The 21,909-nt window shown below is 40.4% G+C and overlaps 1 protein-coding gene across 1 annotated transcript in view; it reads left to right on the forward strand.

The window, feature by feature from the left end:
- The window catches only part of celsr1a (cadherin EGF LAG seven-pass G-type receptor 1a), a 52,001-nt gene that overhangs the window by 24,841 nt on the left and 5,251 nt on the right, over window positions 1–21,909 (forward strand). Inside the window, exons 6-30 of the mRNA XM_047389985.1 lie at window positions 1,307–1,464; window positions 3,615–3,778; window positions 3,979–4,104; window positions 7,373–7,539; window positions 7,645–7,830; window positions 7,919–8,032; window positions 8,126–8,300; window positions 8,578–8,719; window positions 9,258–9,378; window positions 9,781–9,964; window positions 11,242–11,343; window positions 12,718–12,812; window positions 12,974–13,183; window positions 13,379–13,562; window positions 13,670–13,813; window positions 13,898–14,081; window positions 15,058–15,225; window positions 15,347–15,473; window positions 15,560–15,760; window positions 17,935–18,109; window positions 19,004–19,116; window positions 19,621–19,700; window positions 19,789–19,915; window positions 20,024–20,149; window positions 20,262–20,395. Coding sequence (XP_047245941.1) covers window positions 1,307–1,464; window positions 3,615–3,778; window positions 3,979–4,104; window positions 7,373–7,539; window positions 7,645–7,830; window positions 7,919–8,032; window positions 8,126–8,300; window positions 8,578–8,719; window positions 9,258–9,378; window positions 9,781–9,964; window positions 11,242–11,343; window positions 12,718–12,812; window positions 12,974–13,183; window positions 13,379–13,562; window positions 13,670–13,813; window positions 13,898–14,081; window positions 15,058–15,225; window positions 15,347–15,473; window positions 15,560–15,760; window positions 17,935–18,109; window positions 19,004–19,116; window positions 19,621–19,700; window positions 19,789–19,915; window positions 20,024–20,149; window positions 20,262–20,395 — 3,707 coding nt within the window. The remainder of the gene's footprint in view (window positions 1–1,306; window positions 1,465–3,614; window positions 3,779–3,978; window positions 4,105–7,372; window positions 7,540–7,644; window positions 7,831–7,918; window positions 8,033–8,125; window positions 8,301–8,577; window positions 8,720–9,257; window positions 9,379–9,780; window positions 9,965–11,241; window positions 11,344–12,717; window positions 12,813–12,973; window positions 13,184–13,378; window positions 13,563–13,669; window positions 13,814–13,897; window positions 14,082–15,057; window positions 15,226–15,346; window positions 15,474–15,559; window positions 15,761–17,934; window positions 18,110–19,003; window positions 19,117–19,620; window positions 19,701–19,788; window positions 19,916–20,023; window positions 20,150–20,261; window positions 20,396–21,909) is intronic.

Consider the following 21,909-nt stretch of genomic DNA (forward strand, 5'->3'; position numbering starts at 1 on the left):
GAAATTACTTATTTTATTTTTATTTTGTAAAATGACAGTTGTAGACAACAACATGATTTAACTTCTATTATCTCTTTCTTCTGTCAGCCCCTTGACTGTAGGGGAGGGTTTTGCTTTAGGGACTCACCCTGTTGAATTTATGGAAAGTGTAAATGTTTTTTTTTTTTTTATAGAAAACATGGAACGAAAGGTAGTTAAAAGCAGTGGCCGTGAGGGGAACTGCGATAAAACTCCCTGTGGGTTTGAAACTATGCCCGGACCGGAGCTCAGCTGAGCCAAAATAGAGGACAGGGCGCTTCTCTGTTGAATATTTTTCCTGCCATTTTCCTTTTGGTTGTGTTTTTCCTTTTGTCTGCCCCGTCCACTTCCCCTGTTTTGTCTGTGGCTCTTTTCTTCAAACCTTTCACCCTCTTTTTATTTTTACTTCTTTTCTCTGCTGAGCACCAACCTCACCAGTATCTCATTACTCTAATCCCATTTCTGTGATGTACTCACATTCATTTCCAATCCATGCCTCTTTCAGCTCTTCTGTTACCTCTTTTTTTCTCAAATATGTATGGAGCTGAAAACAACTGGCCAGTTTAAATAAAAAAAAAGACAGCAGCACAACATCTTGCAAGCATAAATGTTTACCTTCTATTTACATTTTGTCACTTTTGTTTATCTTATTGGGATTTTATGTGATAGACTAATACAAATTTGTAAAGTGGATGTTAAGTTTTAATGTCCATTGCTACCAACTGCCTCCAGAAGTCTGATTAGTACAAAGAATTTCAGCAGCTGTTCTGTGAAACTGTATTGGTTCGTATAAACTCTGAAACATATTCTCAGGTTCAATTTTAGAGCAACTAAAAGATTTGGTGGCCTGATCTTTTTTTTCCTAAGCTGAACCACATTTTCTCAGATCAACATTTGTCGGCCAGAGACCTTGATGACGGAATTAACCTACTTTGAAAGGTGCAAGCCAAACACACAAAGGCATTTTTTGTCACATTAGGCCCAGAGAGGCATGGGTACTTGTGTTGTAAATCGCCCGAAGTCAGCCAAACATTGTTCAAGGAGCACTGACCTGCACTGATGGACCTGCCGTCTCTGCCAATTTTCTCAGAAAGCACCAAAAGAAACAAAGAGAGAAATCAAGCATTAAGCATTTTTGAAAGCACAAATTCAGTTGAGGAAATTCAAAGTAAAATGCAGTATTTAGTCATCTTTCATACAAGCATTCAGGCAAAGGAGGAAGACTGAAAAGAAACGGTTTTTGTACTGGAAAAAGTAAAAACATGTCAACTTTCTTGTTTTTTTCCAGCCTAACATCGGGCGCCTCGGCATCCCTCATGGACCCTCTGCAGAAAAGGTGGCAGTGGTCGCTGTGGACGACTGTGACATCTCCTTGGCGATTCGGTTTGGGAAAGAGATTGGCAACTACTCCTGTGCTGCCCAGGGCACCCAGACCGGACAGAAGAAGTGAGAACTCCCAACAATCACTTTCAATTTTCAATTCTGAATGCTGCAAAGAATCAAGCGAGACTAAAATGTTTTCATGTCAGTCAGTCAGTCATTTTCTACCGCTTATTCCATAGTGGGTCGCGGGGAAGCTGGTGCCTATCTCCAGCAGTCTATGGGCGAGAGGCAGGGTACGCCCTGGACAAGTCGCCAGTCCATCACAGGGCAACATGTCCTTTAGGAGTTTTATTAAAATTACCCTTTTTACCACAGCTCTCACAGCTCATCTCTGTTTATCTTTTTAATCTGTTTTCATTCTCGTGGTATCTTCTGTCAGACAACCTAAAGCTCATCTAAGCTGCAGCTTCTCATCACAGGCTTCAGCGAGACATTTTTCAATGAGTCACTTGCAGAACATGCATGCTGAGACACATCTAAAAAGCAGAGGGTGGGAAGCTTCAAAGGGCAGGCGATGATTTGACATTCTTTCTGCAACACGTTCCGCAGGTCACAGACGCTCGGTGGATGCAGACGTAGCACCCCTGGAGTATTAAGACATATGTTGTTCCTGTTGCAATGTAGTTGGTAGAAAAGTAACAAAAGCATTTAAGGTTTTGCTTCCAAAGTGAATTTTTGAACGATCAAAAATTTGATTGCTGATTATAATTGAAATGTATTGCTTTGCAAAAGAAATTTGTACGTCTTGAACTTTTTGTGTTGAAACAACCACAAACTTCAATGTGTTTTATTGGGATTTTATAGATAGACTAGCATGCAGTAGCTCATGGTTTTACAGTGGAAGGTAAGGGTAGAGGATTTAAATCTTTATTACAAATAAATATTTAAAAAGTGTGGCTTCCATTGTTTTAGCCCCCCTGTGGCATTATTCTGGTGAACCATATGTTGGTGCAACTACAGCTGCAGGTCTTTGGGGGTCTCTTCCAGCTTTGCACATCTAGAGACTGATCTAGAGTCTCTAAATGTCAGATTGGTGAGAATGGATTCAGTTTTGTTGTCCCCAAAACTGGATGTATATCTGGGCTTTGGCTAGGCCTAACTAATTAATATGCTTTGATTACTGTAGCTCTTGCTGTTTGTTTATGGTCGTTGTCATACATGAAGTTGAACCTCCGCCTCAATCTCAAGTCTTTAGCAGCCTCCAACAGGTTTTCTTCCAGGATTACCCTGTATTTATCTCCATCCAACTCTAACCAGCTTCCCTGTCTCTGACAAAATTAAGAATCCCACAGCACGATGCTGCCATTGCCATGTTTCACCGTGAAACCCAAAACGTTCAACTTTGGTCTACCCTGAAAGAACACCTTCTACATTTGGTATGTCGCCATACCAAACTGCAAAAGAGACTTCTTATTGCTTTTATGGGCCTCTTCCATAAAGACAAGATATTTGGAGTTCTACTCTTCAAACCTTCTACAGCTGACAGATTCCTCCACCTGAGCTGTGGATCTTTGTAGCTCCTTCAGAGTTACCATGGGCCTTTTGGTTGCTTCTCTGATTAATGCTCAACCTGTTTGCCCTGTCAATTTAGGTCATGGGCAATTTCTATGCTCAGGCATCCGAGTCCTGTATGTTTCAAATGATTCCCTGCTTGAACACATGCGATTTAAATGATTAGATATTTACCAGAAACAGACTATAGAGAGCAACTCTGTTTTTTAAGTGGGACAATGTAAAGGCGCATTAGGGAATCAATACTTTTGCGATCGGTTTTGATGCAGTTTTGCATTGCATGTATTCAACTCATATGTTCAGTTGCTTCATGCAGATTTGCACCATTTAAGTAATCTAAAGCTGTTTACTGTTTGATGGTTAGGTTTTAGAAGCTTTAGATTTAAGGAGGTTCCTACATGGCCCAGCGGGTTAAATCGGACCTGGTCACAAGGATGTGTTGTTTGTACTATGGCCTGTGAGAAGTTTTTAAACCTATAAGATCAAAAGCATGTTTTCAAAAATGGCTGTTATAGTATGGCTTTTCCCAGTCAACCTGGGAAAAGTTCCTAGAGACTCTGATTAACTTAGAAAAGAAATATTATAGGATGGAAATTACTGTGAAAGGTGATCTGAGTATATTTGCAACATTTCCTTCATAAGAAATGTTAATATTCTACTTTTTTGGTTTTACTGCAATCTTTTTCCATTATCATCGGCAGATCATTGGACTTGACAGGTCCGCTGTTACTTGGAGGAGTTCCCAATCTGCCCGAGGACTTCCCAGTCAGGAACAGAAACTTCGTGGGCTGTATGAGAAACCTAACTATCGACAGCAAATCCATTGACATGGCCAGCTACGTCGCTAACAATGGCACGGCTGCAGGTTAGATATTCACTCGGCCAAGTTACACTGCATATTCTGATCATTTCTCAAAGCAACACCTACACAATCGGAAAGAAATCAACAATTCAGATGTTCCGTCTTTAGGAATATCTGCAGAAATATTCCCCTGTCTCTGCAATGTTAAGGATAAATGCAGAAATATTGCTCATATGTTAATTTATTCTGGTTTTGATGCCCAGGTTGTCCCGCAAAGAAGAACTTCTGCGCAAACAACGTGTGTCTGAATGGGGGCGTGTGTGTCAGCAAGTGGAACACCTATAGCTGTGGCTGTCCTACTGGTTTTGGGGGCAAAAACTGTGAACAAGGTCAGAAATACTAATATTTAGTCATTCATTCATTCATTCATCTTCTATACCGCTTATTCCATAGTGGGTCACGGGGGAGCTGGTGCCTATCTCCAGCAGTCTACGGGCGAGTGGCAGAGTACCCGGCAAGAACCCACGCATGCATGGAGAGAACATGCAAACTCTATGCAGAAAGACCCCTGGCCGGGAGTCGAACCCAGGACCTTCTTGCTGCAAGGCAACAGTGCTACCGTGGCTGCATGGTGGCGCTGTTGGTAGTATTAAAAATATTTGCATATTTTTATGGAGAAACCTTATATACACAAGCACGCTCACACCTACACCTACAGGTGTTTGGATTCAGGTGTTAAAAGATACACAGATGTTCTATATTGAGCCACAGTTATCACTAAATACCTCTTGCATTCATTAGTATTGTGCACTTTTCGGTAACATTGCTGTTATATATGTTTCTGCAGGTGTAAAAGAAGTCTTTTAGGGTGTTATGTTGTATTCTCTTCATCAGTGTGTCTCTTCTATTTTCTCCTTCTCTCCCTGACCTCCCTCTCTTTCTTGATTCTTTTTTTTTCTATTCATCTCCGTATTCGTGTCCATTGCATTTGAAATAATCCCAAAGCCGTTTCTTATAAAGATCGTAGCGTTAGCCGTAATGTTCCAGTAATGAAAGTAAATCTGTTGGGCTTCTTCTTGGCACTCAGACAACAATCCTGAGTACTACTCTGCCGGACAGGACACATACAAAAAAAGGTTTAGATTGTCCAAGTAAAAAACGTAAAAAATAGCCAATTGAATATTCATAATTTTCTGCATGTGGAGCAGAAAAATTATGTGTGGCTACATGTGTATGTGTCCACTTGCTCATCTGTTAGCTTCTGTATGGACATGTTTATTTACTTATGCAGTGAGCATCTTGAAGGGAGATCAGATCTGATGAGGAACGCCTTTGGCTCAGCATGACTCATGCAGCAGTCACAATAGAGCCACGGTGAAGCCTCTGCTCACTATTGTAGAGCCACTAAACATTGCCTCAGGTTTGGACTTTCAGCACAAAGAAACCTCTGACTCACCTAAAAGAACCCAGACTAAAAGAGAGAAACTGAACATAATCCCACATTGATGGAGCTCACTTCTGTCTCGCTGCCACCTCAGTTTATTACGTCTGTTTACAGCATTTATTCTCCATATATCTCCTTTTCGACCATGACCGCTGAATGCTTCCAGTGCTATTTGTACTCCATACCACTTTTTGTTTTCTTCTATAGTAAGGGGATAACTCTGATGCCTTTCTTCAAGGCAAGTTTCCAAAGAAAGGTGCTAATACCCCACCTTTCACTCTCCCCTATGAGGTAGTCTGCCAGCTATTGCCAGGCCCTGGTATCCAGTATCAGAACTGAGCCAGGATCACAGCAAGCTGGATGTTGTTTTTTGGCTGCCTTCTTGCTTGTTGACACGTTAGGTCTGAATCTTCACGCTCACGGCTGCCACGTTAGAAATAGGAGACATTATAGTGGGTCTTTCAAACCGCCAAACTAATCAAGACTGGAATGACATGTGTAGACCTGCCCTGGATCACCAACGTGGCTCTTTTGTCTTCCTGAAATATTACATTTCAGGTAACTGATCAATCCAGGAGAAAATGACCAATACAATGCATGCTAAATTTGGACATAAAATACACTGAAAATTCTTCATATGCTGGATGAAAGTTTTTTTTTTTTAGCCAAATCATTCTCAAACCTTTTCTAACTTGTACCAACTTCCATTTGGCATTTGCACAAAAGTTAAGCCAGATCCGAAATTACTTTCTGCTGAATTCAGAGTTTACGTCTTCCTTGCAGCAAGAAGGTTCTGGTTTTGAATACTTGCCTGGAGTTTGCATGTTCTCCCCATGCATGCCTGGGTTCTCACAGTTACTTTAGCTTCCCCAACAGTCCGAAAACACAACTGTTAGGTTAATTGGTCTCTCTGAATTTCCCTTAGAAGTGAGTGTATGAGTACATGGTTGTGTTGACATGTGATGGACTGGCAGCCTGTCGGGTATGATCCACCTTTTGCCCAATGACAGGTTGATGAAAGTCCAGAGTTATTTTTTGAGATTCTATAAACGTTTTGCAAGATCCAATCTTAGTTTTACAATGTCGTACAAAAGGTTATAAGATTGCAAATTAGTTTTGTGAAATTTTACAAAGGTTTTGTTTCTTTGGCAACAAAAGTTTGTGTAGTAGTTGTTTTTTCTTTGCTTTTTTCAGCAATGGTAATTATTTCCGACTTGAAGATACCTGTTGGTAGTTCCGCTTAATGGGAATCATATAACCATCTAACAATAGACAATGAGTAGAATGTAGGAAATAGAAATTCACTTTAAACTGTCTGTTGTGAAGGCAAGTACAAACATCCCTCCTGGCAGGTATAAATTGATGCACGGTCACTATGAAATGTTTTATGGTAGACGGCACCATTTACACCTGATAAAGTACGAAACGAACAAAACTGCAAAGGTACAAAATGCCAAAATGTTGAAATAACCACAACCCATTTTAAAGAGACTGGAAATGTTTCAAACCAGGTTTATCTTGACACCCTGCAAAGCTCATGAATAGAGAATGGCAGCAATTTTTTTTCAGTGTGATAATTTTTTTGCATTTTGCCAGAGATCCCAATGATTGTAGAGGGTTCTGTAAGAACCAACTGATGAAGTATGGTGTGATGTTTCATGTTGCACAGTTGTTTACTGCCTTACAGAGTTAATAAGCTGACTCTACCAAAACGTCTGCTCCTAATAAAGCTTTCCCATAACTAAATAAGAATTTTGCTTTCTGATTTATAGAGAAAATAAGCATTAGTAACATGCAGGCAGAATCCATTAGTTGCAACCAGGAACAAACAAGTGCCATGTCTTTTAGTTAGAGCTTCCCTCTGAGTAAATGTGTAAATCCTTCTGCTTTGGCTGTAGTTTATGCCCTAATGAGAAGAGACTATTGTACATCTATGCTGTGGATTACACTGAAGAAAATATATATAGTACTAAAGGTCAGCCCATTGCTTTGTGCGGTGAAAATAATGGCGTCTGAACTTCTACATGTATGTTAGATTCTCTGAGAACCTGTAACCTGTGAGATGTGACATCTTTGTCTAAAAATGAACATGTGCGATATAGAACCTCTACAGTAACATCTTGCGAAAAAAGAAAACTTTTTGAGAGGAGACTGAGTATGTTTCAGCTGTCTGTTGGGTCATAACAGTCTGATTCTGCATTGTTCTTTTGCAGAGATGCCTTCTCCTCAGTTCTTTGATGGTCAGGCGCTAGTGTCCTGGAGTGAGCCAGACATCACTGTCGCTGTACCCTGGTACATTGGTCTCATGTTCCGGACCCGGCAGCCGGCTGGGACTCTGGTGCAGGTCAATGCTGGATCCTCCTCTACTATAAACCTCATGGTGAGAATACAGGATTCAGCAAAAACAAAACAAAAAATGTTGTCGAACGTAATCACAAGACCCTAAGCTAGATCGCTAGATTTCTCCATCTTATCACCCCTCCAGGTGAGGGAGCAGCAGATACGTATGGAAGTGCTGCTGAGGGAGCAGTTGCTGGCGTCGATGGGTTTCCAACAAGTCCATGTCAATGACGGGGAGTGGCACCATTTGCTGGTGGAACTGAGAAGCATTAAAGATGGCAAGGATATTAAATATATGGCGGCCGTCTCCTTAGATTACGGCATGTACCAGGTACAAGGTTTGCCTATAGAACTGTTTTGAAAGTTGAGATTTCTTTGGAGAAGGAAGTTCTCATATTCATCAGTATATTTTTAAGCAGAAGTCTGTGGTGATCGGTTATGACCTGCCAGGTCTGAAGGTGCAGACACTTCACGTTGGGGGGCTGCCAGGAGAGGGAAACATTGTCAACAAGGGATTTGTTGGTTGCATACAGGTGGGTTTGTGCATGTTGAACACTGTGGAAGATCTTTTTCGCATTTTCTGTTTGGCTTTGAGTATCCTCTACAACTGTACCTCTCTCCATCAGGGTGTGCGCATGGGCGAGACGTCCACCAACGTCGCCAACGTCAACATGGCTCAGGGCCTGAAGATCCGCGTGGAAGAGGGCTGCGACATGGCCGACCCCTGCGACTCCAACATCTGCCCTGAGAACAGCCACTGCAGTGACGAGTGGAGTACACACACCTGCGTCTGTGACCCAGGTAGTGCACAAATGTAAATTCTGGGCCCAAAAATGGAATTTGAAAAAAGAAAAATGGGATGCACATTTTCAGGATTTTGAAAAAGTAACTAAGGGCTCACAGGCCTTTTGTTGGATTCCAGCATCCGGCAACCTGTGTCAGATCTGGAGTTACTTTTAAATAATCCCACAAAAGTTTTGTCAGTTGTCCATCAATGTCCCCTGTGGGTCCCAGCATCTAAAAGCACAAAGAGCTGTGGGATTTCTCACTTACTCCTTTTTCACTGTCTGCCATCCAGGTTACTTTGGTAAGGAGTGTGTGGATGCATGTCAGCTCAATCCCTGTGAGCATGTCTCCAGTTGCGTCCGCAAGCCGAGTTCATCCCATGGATACACCTGCGAATGTGGACAAAGCTACTATGGCCAATACTGTGAAAACAAGTAAGATTTTATCTGCATTTTCCAAAGATGTCAGGAAATATTCGCAAGAATTAAAAGTTCAATCACTGAATCTAGACATTAGAAGTGATACAAACTCTAATAAAGCTCCCTAATCTTCTTTTGGTTTTGTTATGCTCTTGGTCTGCTTGTAATGTTTGGATGAAAGAGTTCAGGTGAAGTAGCCGGCCCAGATCAGATGGTAGTCATTTCCTTCTAAACCTTGTCCCGACCGTTGCGCATCACTTCCTGTCTAAAGCAGGGTGTGGGATTCCCCCCTGTTTGCTTCACTGATCCTCTGCAGGTGTTTAGTCTCTGCTGCCCTCATACTGCCACTTCTCCCCTATCAGATCATATAACAGTGATAATACTTGTTAAGTCTGGAGGATGTTTACTCTGAAATCATATATTCTGAGATCATTTGAGTAGATAATCAACAGGCTGATGTTTTCCCTTTGAGCGTCACACATGGCTTTTAAAAAGAGAAACTTGTTTGCTGTCTCAATTGATTTTGCACACTTGTCCTACACTTTCATGACAGAGTGGAGAAACCATGTCCTCAGGGTTGGTGGGGCAGTCCAGTGTGTGGCCCCTGTAATTGTGATACAAGCAAAGGGTTTTATAAAGACTGCAACAAAACCACCGGAGAGTGCCGCTGCAAGGTACACACACACACACACACACATTCACGTACATCTTCGGAGCTTATTATCTTGTTCAACGCCCATCAATCTGTTTTTCTTTATGGGTGTTTTGGTTTAATTCAAAGATCACAGTATCCTATGAGATGAAAGAAGACTTTCAGTGAGAGCACTAATATAGGCTCCCAGAGAAATTGGTTCAGATGCAGATGCAGAAGGCAACAGCTATGACTTTAGAGAATGACTTGGTGCAATTTTAGAAGTTACAAAACGTGAATACCTCCACTCTGGACTCTACAGGCTTCAGTCAGCATTTAAAATGTTAAAGGTATTGACAGTACAATTAGAACAGAAACTAAAGCTGCATTGCTATTCCCATCAGCTGTCAAAATCAGTGTAAGCTTGATTGCTTCTTTCCTCCAGAACAACTACTATCGTCCTGAGGGTGAGGACACCTGCTACCCCTGTGAATGTTTCCCCGTCGGCTCCGAGTCTCGCACCTGCGACCCAGTCACTGGGCAGTGTCCCTGCAAGGGAGGCGTCATCGGCCGTCAGTGCAACCGTTGTGATAACCCCTTCGCTGAAGTAACACCCGCTGGATGTGAGGGTATGTGGATGGGATTGTACCTAACAGAAAACATCAGGTTAGGCTGCAGTAGTGACTGGAGTCCTGTAAAAGGGATTCACAAGTGATAAGGATGTTCAAAAAATATAATCCACGAGAAGTGTTTGATGCTCCTGGTTCACAAAGTTGGCCCGGATGAATCATTGACGTGTCTGAAGGAAACAAATGCTGCCACTCACATCCGCCGGTGCTGCAGTTGGGTTAACTTTGCATCTTTGTCACCAAGCAGTGAAGCAGAAGAGGCAAGTCTGGCCAGTGGGCTGACTTGGCAGCAACTCCGCACATACACAATACATTATAGATAAATGGAAGACAAAAACAAATGTCACTGTATGACATAACATGAAGCTTTTCAGAGCTGGTAGAACATGTTCAGAATTTTAACACATCCCGGGAGGTTCCTCCTCCTGAAAATCGTTGCATTATTTAAGCGGAGGGTTAGGGTTAGGAGTACCCATACTCTCCGTACTAAATTTCATTTTCCAACCACAAACTCCAATATCTTTAATTGAGATTTTATGTGATTGATGCACACAAAGAGGAGCGTAATTGTTAAGTGTGAGGGTACATGGTTTTCAAAGTTCTTTACATATTAAAATAAGGAAAGTGTGGTGTGCATTTATATTTAGCCCCAATCCCAACTCTCCCTCACAGCATGATGCTGCCTCCACCATGTTTCAATGTGCTGATGGTGTGTTTTTGGTGATGAGCAGTGTTAGTTTTTTTGCCACACATAGTTTCTCCACAGCGACCTGAATAATCAGTTCAATTCTGCTCTCTTCTTCCACTTTTCTGCCCTGTCGCTGGCATGACTGATGTATTTATGGAGGTGCACACGCAATAGTTGCCCAGTCAACAGATTGTCCTGTCTGAGCTGTGCATCTTTTGGGGATGAATACTTGCAAAGTACTGTTGCCTTGGAAGAGAGAGTACAATGTTTGAAAGCAACAAAGAGGCACAAAATAATAAATAGAAGAGAATACAGAAGGCTAAGAGGAAGCAGAATTTAGCCAGCAAGATTTCAGATCCAGACGTTATTTGTTCCTAACCCAGATTGGATGAAACGTTTAATTGTGTATCAGGGTTTATCTAAAAGTCTGACTGGATTAGTTTAGCTCAGCATCTGGTATAAAGTGGAATGGACTAACCAGGATGTACAAGCGAAGCAATTTACCTTAAAAGGCTTTTGGTAAATATTTATGGATCAACATCCTAAAATCAATATATGTTGACTTGAAATAACTCTGTTGTCTTTACAGTTGTGTATGAAGGCTGCCCGAAGGCATTTGATGCTGGCATTTGGTGGCCTAAGACCAAATTTGGACGCCCTGCTGCCATGGACTGTCCCAAAGGATCCATTGGTGGGTAACTGTTTATATACTGTTTTTGGTGGACTTTAACTCAGAATGTTACAAAAGTAAGATGGTTATTGAAACAGTTAAGATTGCAAACTGAGGTACAGCCTGCTGTGTGCCATTGCTTACTTAGCATTGGTCCTTTTGGTTAAAAATATAAAAAGAGCAGTTATTTCCACTGGTACTAAAACAATCTTATATATTGATTATTACGGTTACAGGTATATTGTCTTTAGCACTGTTATTTTGGATTTTAACATAGGCCAATTTAAAGGACAGGCACTTTCTGTGTTAATAGCACAGCATGTTGTACCTTTTCGCTCTTAACAAAAGTACAACCAAATTATATTATCTCAATAATTACTCAGGGTGTCTGCTCTGGTAGCTAGCCTGCAGTCTGCTGCTGTACGGATATGCCACTCATATCTTGTCATGGGTAGTTTTAAATCAGTGTTACCTTAATAGGTGTGTTTAGCCATGTCCCTTTAGCCTTTTTTAGCCGGCTGATTGATGGTGCACAGCAAGAGGTGGGGCAGGGGCATCTCTGCCTTATTTTATTTTTGAAACAGCTAGTACTTTCTCTTGCATCTCATTAAAAAAGACTTGAAACTGTAGAAATAGTATGTTGTGAAACTTTTTGAAGCCTTGATATTGGTACATATTGCCTTTAGAATACAGTGCAAACGTTTAAATCCGCCTCTTATTTAGACTAAAATATCCTGAATATGCAGAGAAAGAAAAAAAAATTATATTGATAAATGCTACTTAAAAAGCTTCAGCAGAAATTCTACCTCAGTGTAAGCTAAGTACAAAGAAAGAGAAGTGACTCAATAGGCTTAGCCTTGACAAGGGCTTGAAAATAAATCATAACTTCCTCGAATCCAACATTTCAATTTATCCTATGTCAGTTAAACTATGTATGCAGATGTTCTTTTGTCATTTAGTCTTTTAAGGTGTGTAAACACACCTACATGAGTTCAAAACACAGTAATGAGGATCTTTTATTAATCCGGTAATCCAGCAGAGCTTTCACGCTAGGGAGTCATGTACAGGTCTGTTCCCTAAGACTCCTGGAAAAACACCAGGTACAATAAGACCTAACAGTGTACCATTTGCTCCACTGCTGCTTGGTGTGTTGTTAGACAGAGAGACTTAATTATGTTGAACTCAAATGTCAAGTTTCACTTTTTTGGGAAACTCTCTGCTCCATCTTTCTGGTGTTTTCTCTTCGCAACATTAGCATTTTAAGAGAATATGCATGTGGAACAATTCCTATATATTTTAATCAAAAATAATAAGAGTACACCTTTTTGCTGTTTAATCATAAATCTGCCTTCCACTGAGTGTGTTGGAAAATGATTTTTTATCTATTTGTTCCAGGTACTGCAATTCGCCACTGTAGTGATGAGAAGGGCTGGTTGTCTCCTGAACTTTTCAACTGCACCACAGCAACTTTCTCTCATTTAAAGAAAATGGTGAATACTAGTCACAATAAAACACATGTTCCGTTCTTGCTAAACATCTCCGTCTCACATACTGTATTGTATTTTGGAATGTATTTCACATTATGTGTCTGAAGTGACCCTATAATTATGTCCAGGTTCTAACCTTTGCTCTGTCCTGCTTGCATTTCCAGAATGAGGACCTGCGTCGCAATAACACACGGATGGACAGTGAACAGTCCAAGGCCATAGTGCGTTTGCTTCACAGTGCCACAAATAAGAAGCCGCACTTCTACGGCAACGACGTAAAGATGGCTTCCCAGCTGCTGAATCACGTGCTGAAGTATGAGAGCATGCAGTCTGGCTTTAATCTCACCGCCATGAAGGATGCAGAGTTTAATGAGGTACAAAAGTAAAGAGTCACCTAATTTTTTTTGCTCCATGTAGCCTTCGGATAAAAGTTTCTGAGAATTTATTGAAATTAACAGCCTGAAGCTAATTAGGACCTAGGGATGAACGTCAGTCAGTTTTCTGGCAGAGGTCACATTAGTTCAAATGACTGGAGAAGGTGTGATTTCTTTGTTTTTGGTCTTGTTCAGAATTTGGTGCGAGCTGGCAGTGCCATTCTGGATCCTGGCACCAAAGACCACTGGGAGCAAATCCAGAGAACAGAAGGAGGCACCGCACACCTGCTCCGCAACTTTGAGGACTATGCCAACACCTTGGCCCAAAATGTCAGGAAGACCTACCTCAAACCCTTTACCATTGTCACTGACAACATGAGTGAGTGGTGGAACAGTGTTCAGATTGTGTACATGTGCACATACATGTCATGTATTCTCATCCATTGCTTCTTTTTATGTGCATTCTTCTCTTTTCCTGTTCCACAGTCCTGACTGTGGACTATTTGGATGTGTCAGACCCAGAGAAGGCATCATTACCTCGCTTCAAGGACATCCAAGAGTCCTTCCCCAAAGAGCTTGGGTCTTCCGTCCACTTTCCATTTTTTAATTTGCGAGATCATGTCCAAAAAGGTAAAAACGCTGTCTAAATCAGAACTGCTCTGCCACTTTTTCTTTTCATTCTGATCCTTGAGCTTCATCTTCTTTTGCACACAGAAGAACCAACTCCAGAATCTCCAACCCAGAACAATCCCCCTGAAGAGGAGGAGCACACAGTGTCTGACAGAAAACGGCGCCACCTGGAGCCGCCTGCACCTAAGCCGGTTGCCGTAGTCATAGTGTACAAGTCGCTGGGCCAACTCCTCCCAGAAAGATATGACTCCGACCGGAGGAGTCTGAGGTACAGTTTGTAACATCTGGAAACAAAAAGCCTTATTTCACCTCAGTTATAATCATACTAAATGTTTGTGAGGTTTAGGTCTGAAACATGCCCTCAAAAAAAAAAAAAACATCGTTTTACAGTGCTGTAATACAGAAGTCTAATTTTAACAGCCTTCTCAATATACATGAAACTTGTAGCCAATTTCTGATCTCTGGTTTATGTAAAGCATTTAAAATATTTTCTTGTGATTTCTGCTTTAATCAGTCAATAAATAAAATTTTGGGAAGAAGAGACATCAAACTCTGTGTGTGAAAGAGGAGTCACTGTAAAACAGGGTTTTCCTATTATCTTAAAATAAAGACAAAAGGATTGCGTAGCTGAAATCTCAAACCATTTTATATCGCCAATTAGCATGATTCACACAGTTTTTAGCATTACTAAAACATTTGTCTACTTGTGTATTCCTTATAAAATTGTGACCCTTACCTTAACTCTGGGATTTCCAAAATGCTGCCAACAATTCCTAATCCAAAGAGGTTAAAAGAGCAACTTTGCACTCATACGTTCAGCCTTCCTGTTATCTATTGAAGTTTACTCCGGGTCAATATGTCCTTCATCATATTCAACAAAAGGTCCCCAACATTGAGCACAAATGAATGTCAAATGGCAGACAGCTACTTTTCATTCCCACCTTTTTCAAAAATGACTATTACTGAAAATAGTTAACTTTGAGTCTTCTTAACTCAGTAAACACTTCCACACTGAAGAATGTTGTTGTTATCGTAAACTTGTGCTTCTTAGATATGGTGCGTTCGCTGATCAGAAAAAGATTGTAGTTTTGAGTTTCAGACCACCGGATCGCCAATCAGCATTTGGTCACCAGCCCATAACTCCTTCAACATAACTACTCCAGTATAGTCCATAAAGGAGCCATGAAATAATGTAGCAACACCCACTATTTTAATAACACCTGTAATTATGCTATGACTTGCAGGCTCCCCAACCGTCCAGTGATCAACACAGCAATAGTAAGTGCCACAGTCCATAGTGAGGGTCCACCCCTTCCTCCAATCCTGGACCCCCCAATCACCTTGGAGTATACCCTGCTGGAGACAGAGGAGCGGACAAAACCTGTCTGCGTTTTTTGGGACCACTCTTCCTCGTGAGTTAGACTACACACATGCTACTGTTCAGTAGCTGAAATGTTATGAAGCTTTTTCACATAAAATCTGTTAATAGATGCCTTTGCTTAAGTCTACTTTACTGAAAACTGACTGGTTTAGGATCGGAGGTTCAGGTGGCTGGTCCTCCAAAGGCTGCGAGGTGCTCAACAGGAACAACAGCCACATCAGCTGCCAGTGTAACCACATGACGAGCTTTGCTGTGCTGATGGACATTTCAAAGAGAGAGGTAAAGTCAGGAAGTTTCATTCAAATCATGCAGCTAAACCTGTTTCTATAGCTTGATGTGAAATCTTTGTTTTGTTCTCCAACCAGCACGGTGATGTCCTCCCACTGAAGATCGTCACTTACACCACAGTGTCCGTCTCCCTGTTCCTCCTCCTCCTCACCTTCATCCTGTTGTGCCTCCTGCACCGACTTCGCTCCAACCTGCACGCCATCCACAGGAACCTGGTGGCAACACTCTTCTTCTCTGAGCTAGTCTTCCTGCTCGGCATCAATCAGACAGACAACATGGTAAGTTTAGTTTCATTTCACACCTTCTACACCACTTTTCACACTTTGTCAAATTACAACCTCAAAGTTCAATGGGTTTTATTAGAATTTGTTGAGATAAGGAAACAAAAAAGTGATGCATAACTGTGGAATGAAAGCAAAAGGAAATGAAATACAAAATGTTTTACAAATGAAGGTCTGAAAAATGTTGTGGTTATTTGTATTCATACCTCCTGAGTCAATAGGTTGTAAAACCAACTTTTCATGCAATGACAAGTGCAAGTCTGTGAATAATGGTTTTGAAGTCTTGCCTCAGATTCTCAATTGGATTCAGGTTTGAACCATGATACTGCAACCACCATGTTTCATTCTGTGTTCAGGGTGATGTGCAGTGTTAATTTTCCATCACACATACAGTTTTGCATGTAGGCCAAAAATCATTATGTTTTCCATAATATGCTGATTACTAACTTGTTAAACACTTATATTAAAATGTGTGTCAGGTGTTGTTTGTGTTTATTTTAAAGGAGAGAAATCCAAACAAGCTAATCCAGTCTGACACAGAGTTGGTACCATATTCTGACCAGATTCACACATGTGCTCACACACACATTTGATGAAGTGTCTTTCACGTCTGTTGACTCAGACAGTGGGATTCACGCATGTACGTACACACCAGTCAGTGTAGGCATGCTCCGACTGTTACATGGCAGCAGTGGGAGGCCTCAGGGTGGTAGATCCTGGCATAGCTTTCCTAAAACAACTTCTCAGCTTTAACTGGATACATCTTTTGCATGCCTACAGTGCAGAAATAGAATTTTTTTTATTTATTGGTGAGTTATTCTTTGTTTATATGCAAGCAGCTGTGAGATTAGAAAATCTAGGATGATTAAATATCATAGTTCAGCTTTAAAGAATTAATGTACAGAGCTCTTGACACTCCTGTGGGAGAATCTACATAACCCTTAATTTGAGTGCATTCATCATTCATAACTCTTTTCTTTAGGATTTCTGTAAGATTTAGGTCTAGAAACTGAGATGGCTATAAAGGAACATTGATTTGGAGTCTGGTAAACCATTTCTGTGTTGGGTTAGCCTTATGTTTAGAATCCTTATCCTGCTTACAAACCCAGCAATTACCCATTTTCAGTTTTCTGGTAGAGTCTGCAAGATTTTTATGAAAATCTTCTTATATTTCTAAGAGTTTACAAGGCCACTCTAACGAGGCTCCCGGGATCATCACAGATCCTTCACAATACTTAACAGTGGGCATGAGGCGCTTTCCAACATAATTGGACCCACAACGTGGAGAATGTTTGCCGTTTTGAGCAACAGTAAAATAATCTCTGCTCATATGATGATTAATTTGACTGGAAAAAAATGCCTAAGGGTTTTTCTCACCTGCCATTACTGTAAGGTAAGGTTTGTGGGCATGCTTTCAGCTCTAGCAACCATAACGATCATTCACCAGTGCAGACTAATGCAGCAGGTTAAAAAATAAGACATACAGCACCAGATTAGCTAAAAAAGGTATTTACTTTTTGTAGAATGTCCCAGCTTTCACTGATTTGTGATTTAACTTTTGCATGTGTCAAATTATTTGCACCTTTTTGAATTTCAGCTACAAACTTAAACGTATTAATCTTTCTTTCTTGCATTTAGTGCAGATTGTGCATTTTGAGTCTAGGCATAAGTGTGTGTGTGTGTGAGGGCACATCCGACTTAGTAAATGCTGTCATGTCGTGCCCTTGGTTTTGTGCTGCAAGATTTATAATCTGTCAGAGCAGCTTCTCCCTTTCTCCCTCTCTGATCTATGCAGACGTACATAGAATTGCTTAGATATGCTATATAGCAACTGTTAGAACATTCCCTGACATACTGCATTCCTGTTACGTGGCAACAGATGATTGAGATGGGAGACAGCAAAAAAGCAATGGAGAGAGGCTCTACTCCTTAAGCTGTAGCAGAGCAACTAGAAAACTAATCATTAATAGTTAATTATTTCTTCTTAGGGATGTTTTTAATAGTCCTGAATCTGATTTGGTGAGATGTAAAAGGCTAGAATTAGGATTAGGATGTTATTGAACTGGAATAGGCTGTAAAAACACAAAGCTGTTGCTAATATTGAAGAATGGCTTTGCTCTACTCACCCTAACTTTCTTTTTTTTTTTCCCTCCTTGCCCTTCTCCTGCTAGTTTGTGTGCACGGTGATCGCCATCCTCCTCCACTTCTTCTACATGTGCACCTTCGCCTGGACGTTCGTGGAGGGGCTGCACATCTACCGCATGCTGACCGAGCTGCGGAACATCAACCACGGCCACATGAGGTTCTACTACGCCATTGGCTGGGGCATACCGGCTATCATCACCGGTGAGACGCACACTCAGAGACAAGGCAGATGGTCAGCAAGGGTCAAACTGTGAAGTCACGGATCCTAATGGAGTTAGCACCTTTAGCCTGTTTGGAGAGCATGGGGTAGCATTCAGATACAGTGCCCTCCACAGTTTCTGGCTTCAATTGTAAAGATGTGTAAAACGCCTTGTAATAAATCCTTTGTTTATTCCAGTAGCATCCTAAAATTTCCTGCACTTTCCTGCACTCTACTATTGTAGTGAGTTACCATCCTGCTTACTTCACTGCACACCTTATATGAAATGCATATTCTCCGGTCTTTCCCATTATGAGGAATAGCCAAAAATGATTGGACCCCTGAGTCTTTGTCCAAGGGGATGCACTAAATGTGAAGGGCACAGTATCTATGTGAAGGTTGAACATTTTCATAAGAGAGTTTACAGGTGAAATAACAACAGCTATTAGCATTAGCTGAAGATTTTGGGAGATAAGCCATGCTAGCAAATGCAGTGACAATAGGCTGGCCATGCTAAGTCTAGCGGTCCCCATTTTGTGAACAAATAATTACAATGTGGTAAAGTGTTTAATTGACAACAATTTTACAGCAAATAAAAAAATAAAAATAGCTACAGGTTTTGGGATTTAAGGCATTTGTTTTGCTAAAAAGCTGTTTAGCACGTGTAGTCTAGATTTGTTGATTCATGCTCGCTCTTTTAGCATGACTTTTAGCATGACTGAGATGTTACTATTTGTTAGAACTAATACTACATTTCCATCTAAGATACACATCACAGAGAACCAGCCAATGAGAACAATGCCTGAAAGACATATAACTTTACAGACATTTTGATGTTTGAAAAAATAATTGTGGCATTTATTTATTTATTTATTTGTGTGTGTCGTTGTGTGTAGGTTTGGCAGTCGGCCTTGATCCTCAGGGTTATGGAAATCCAGATTTCTGCTGGCTTTCTGTGCATGATACACTCATCTGGAGCTTCGCAGGACCCATCTTTGTGGTTGTTCTTGTAAGTGCATGACATTATCGCAGTTTCATAATGATAATAGCTACTTTTGATGATGTTGACCTTTTTATTTACACACGGACAAAACACAACATTTCATTGACCTTTTCAAAAGGAAAAATGCATGATGCCATGTTGTAGCCGAAATGCTAATTTCCACCTGTAGTCCCTGGACAGGTTGATGTAACTAAATATAATTTAACAGAAAGTGTGAATGGATGATAAACCAGTGCATAAAACTAATTACATTTATTTACATACTCTACATAGCCTATAGATCATGATATTTTTTGCAAAAACATATTTGCAATTTTGTCATATGACATATATCCACTGAAGTTAATGCACTAAATTTCTCCAGATTTCCTGTTTTTATCCCAAAGATGTCTCAAAATGTAGGTTCCCTAAAGCACCCTAAAGGAATGTGCATCAACGAAGTACAGTAAAATAAGAAAAATAAGCAAACTGTTCTGCAAATAAACAGTTTTTTTCTTCTCCTGATTGAAGGTGAACATAGTGATCTTCATTTTAGCCGCAAAGGCTTCCTGTGGTCGAAGGCAGAAGGTTGTGGAGAGGTCAGGAGCTATGTAAGTGTCTTAGTCACCTTAACCATTCCACATATATCACAGCATTCAGTCCTTCACATAACTCTACTGTTTATTCACTTAAACTCAGTCCTGCACTGCGTATGGCATTCCTCCTCCTGCTACTCATCAGTGCCACCTGGCTGCTTGGTCTCATGGCAGTCAACAGTGACGTAATGACTTTTCACTATCTGTTTGCCATCTTCAGTTGCTTGCAGGTAAATCTATGCGACTTCTTAAAACACCTATTCCTATTTAAATGTAACTTTTTGATTAAAAACGGGTTTCAGCATGGCAATTTATAGCGTTTTAAATGTCTTCCACAGGGGGTCTTTATCTTCTTCTTCCATGTGATCTTCAACAAAGAAGTGAGGAAAAACCTCAAGAATGTCTTCACAGGTAAAAAGACTGTACAGGATGACTCCAGCACCACAAGGGCTTCCTTACTCACTGTAAGTGGATTTATTTCTTTATTAAGAAATGCATTTTGAAGCTATATGAAATCTAACCTAGAAGATCTGCGATACTTTTTAAAATAAATTCACTTTTGTTCTCAATCCTCAGCGCTCTCTCAACTGCAACACATACGCAGAGGATGGCCCGCTGTATCGCACAGCCATCGGCGAGTCTAACGTCTCCTTGGACAGTACACTCAGGTCAGCCAAGAGCCGCAGCAGCTACTTGGCTTATGCACTCAGGTACACCACGCCCACTGACTGCATGGCTGCTTTTACTACAGCCCTGCATGATCACTGTGTCGCTGTTTGGTGATTTCTGTCTTTGTTCCTCCTTTTGGCTTGTCCGCTGATGCGTCAAATGTCTAAAATTTACTAACGCACACAAAACGCTTTGCAATCTGCTGCTATGCAGACTGTTTGTTGTTTAGTCATGATTATCTACATTATCCAAACTCCTGCTAAGTCACATTTTCTACATTATTGGAGGTTTCTCTCTTTTCATATGTTTCTCTCACATGCATGCTGCAATATGATGGCACCTGCATTGAATGGCCACGCTGAGATTCTCCATGCATAGCTTGTGGCCTTATTTTGAAAACCCAGTACAAACACAATGGACCAAATTTCCACTCTTAATAAAACCTATAAAACACACAACGCAGCTGTGTCCAATTACTATTTTTGTAAATTGTTGCCATTTGTAGTATTGTTTTATGCAACAAAATGAAACTATATCTCATAACATAATAACTGTTAGCATTCGCTATCATTGTTTGCATGAGCATTATACCGTTAAGTTGTTTAAGGAATATTTAAAATTGATTTAACACACTAGAACCAAAAGCTATTTGGATAACTATTATTAAAACAGTTGTATTATTTCATTACATTGCTTTGAACTAGAGCAGTTCTAGCATTCTGCTAGCAAAAACAAAAGGATTTTGTTGTTCTGGTGTTTTAAAAACAAAATGTTGTGCCTGACGTGTTTTCAATTTGGTGTAAAATACATCTAGATATTGTGATTTACAGTAGTAATATCTTGAGTCTTTGTTTTGGCTTAGCATATGTAGCATAGCCTTTTCTCACTCATTCTAGCTGTTTTGGTGTAGCAACATCTTCATGAATAATTTTTGACTGGTCAACTATTTTTGTTACTGTGTCCTGAACTATTTTACTACAAACATAAGATGACATGAACCTCAGCTGCAAGTTTGGGGTAATAAGCCATGTTAGCAAAAAATAAAGACATTTAGCTAAGAAGCTATTTAGTGTGCATAGCTTTTGCTCACTAATGGTAACTCTTTCAGGCAGCAACACAGTAAATATAAATCCAGTGTTGCTCTCTTTTTTAATGTTATGCCCTAGCAATTGTTTAATCAACTTCTTTTTTACTCAAATATTCTAGAATAAATTTGCTGCAGGTTATAGACATTAGCCTTGTTAGCAAATAAAATGAGATTGCCTTTGAAGTTACTGATATGGGCTTAAAGGCCACTCAGTGAGGAAGAAGACATTACTCCAAATGCAGTTTGTGAAGGAACGCAGTGAAAAAGATCTTACATTTTGGAGACATGTTCAGTTGTCTAATGATTTCAATTCAAAAATATAAAATTGAATTATTTGATGTACTATATGTAAATATTTAGTGCATCAAATAATTCTCAGAACCACATATCCTTGAATAATTGAATATGACTTTGCCATTTACTATATGTGTTTTTGATTAGCAAAATGCACACAACAGCAAAGAACAG

This window comes from Girardinichthys multiradiatus, chromosome 17 (assembly GCF_021462225.1).
Source record: "Girardinichthys multiradiatus isolate DD_20200921_A chromosome 17, DD_fGirMul_XY1, whole genome shotgun sequence".
Lineage (NCBI taxonomy): Eukaryota > Metazoa > Chordata > Actinopteri > Cyprinodontiformes > Goodeidae > Girardinichthys > Girardinichthys multiradiatus.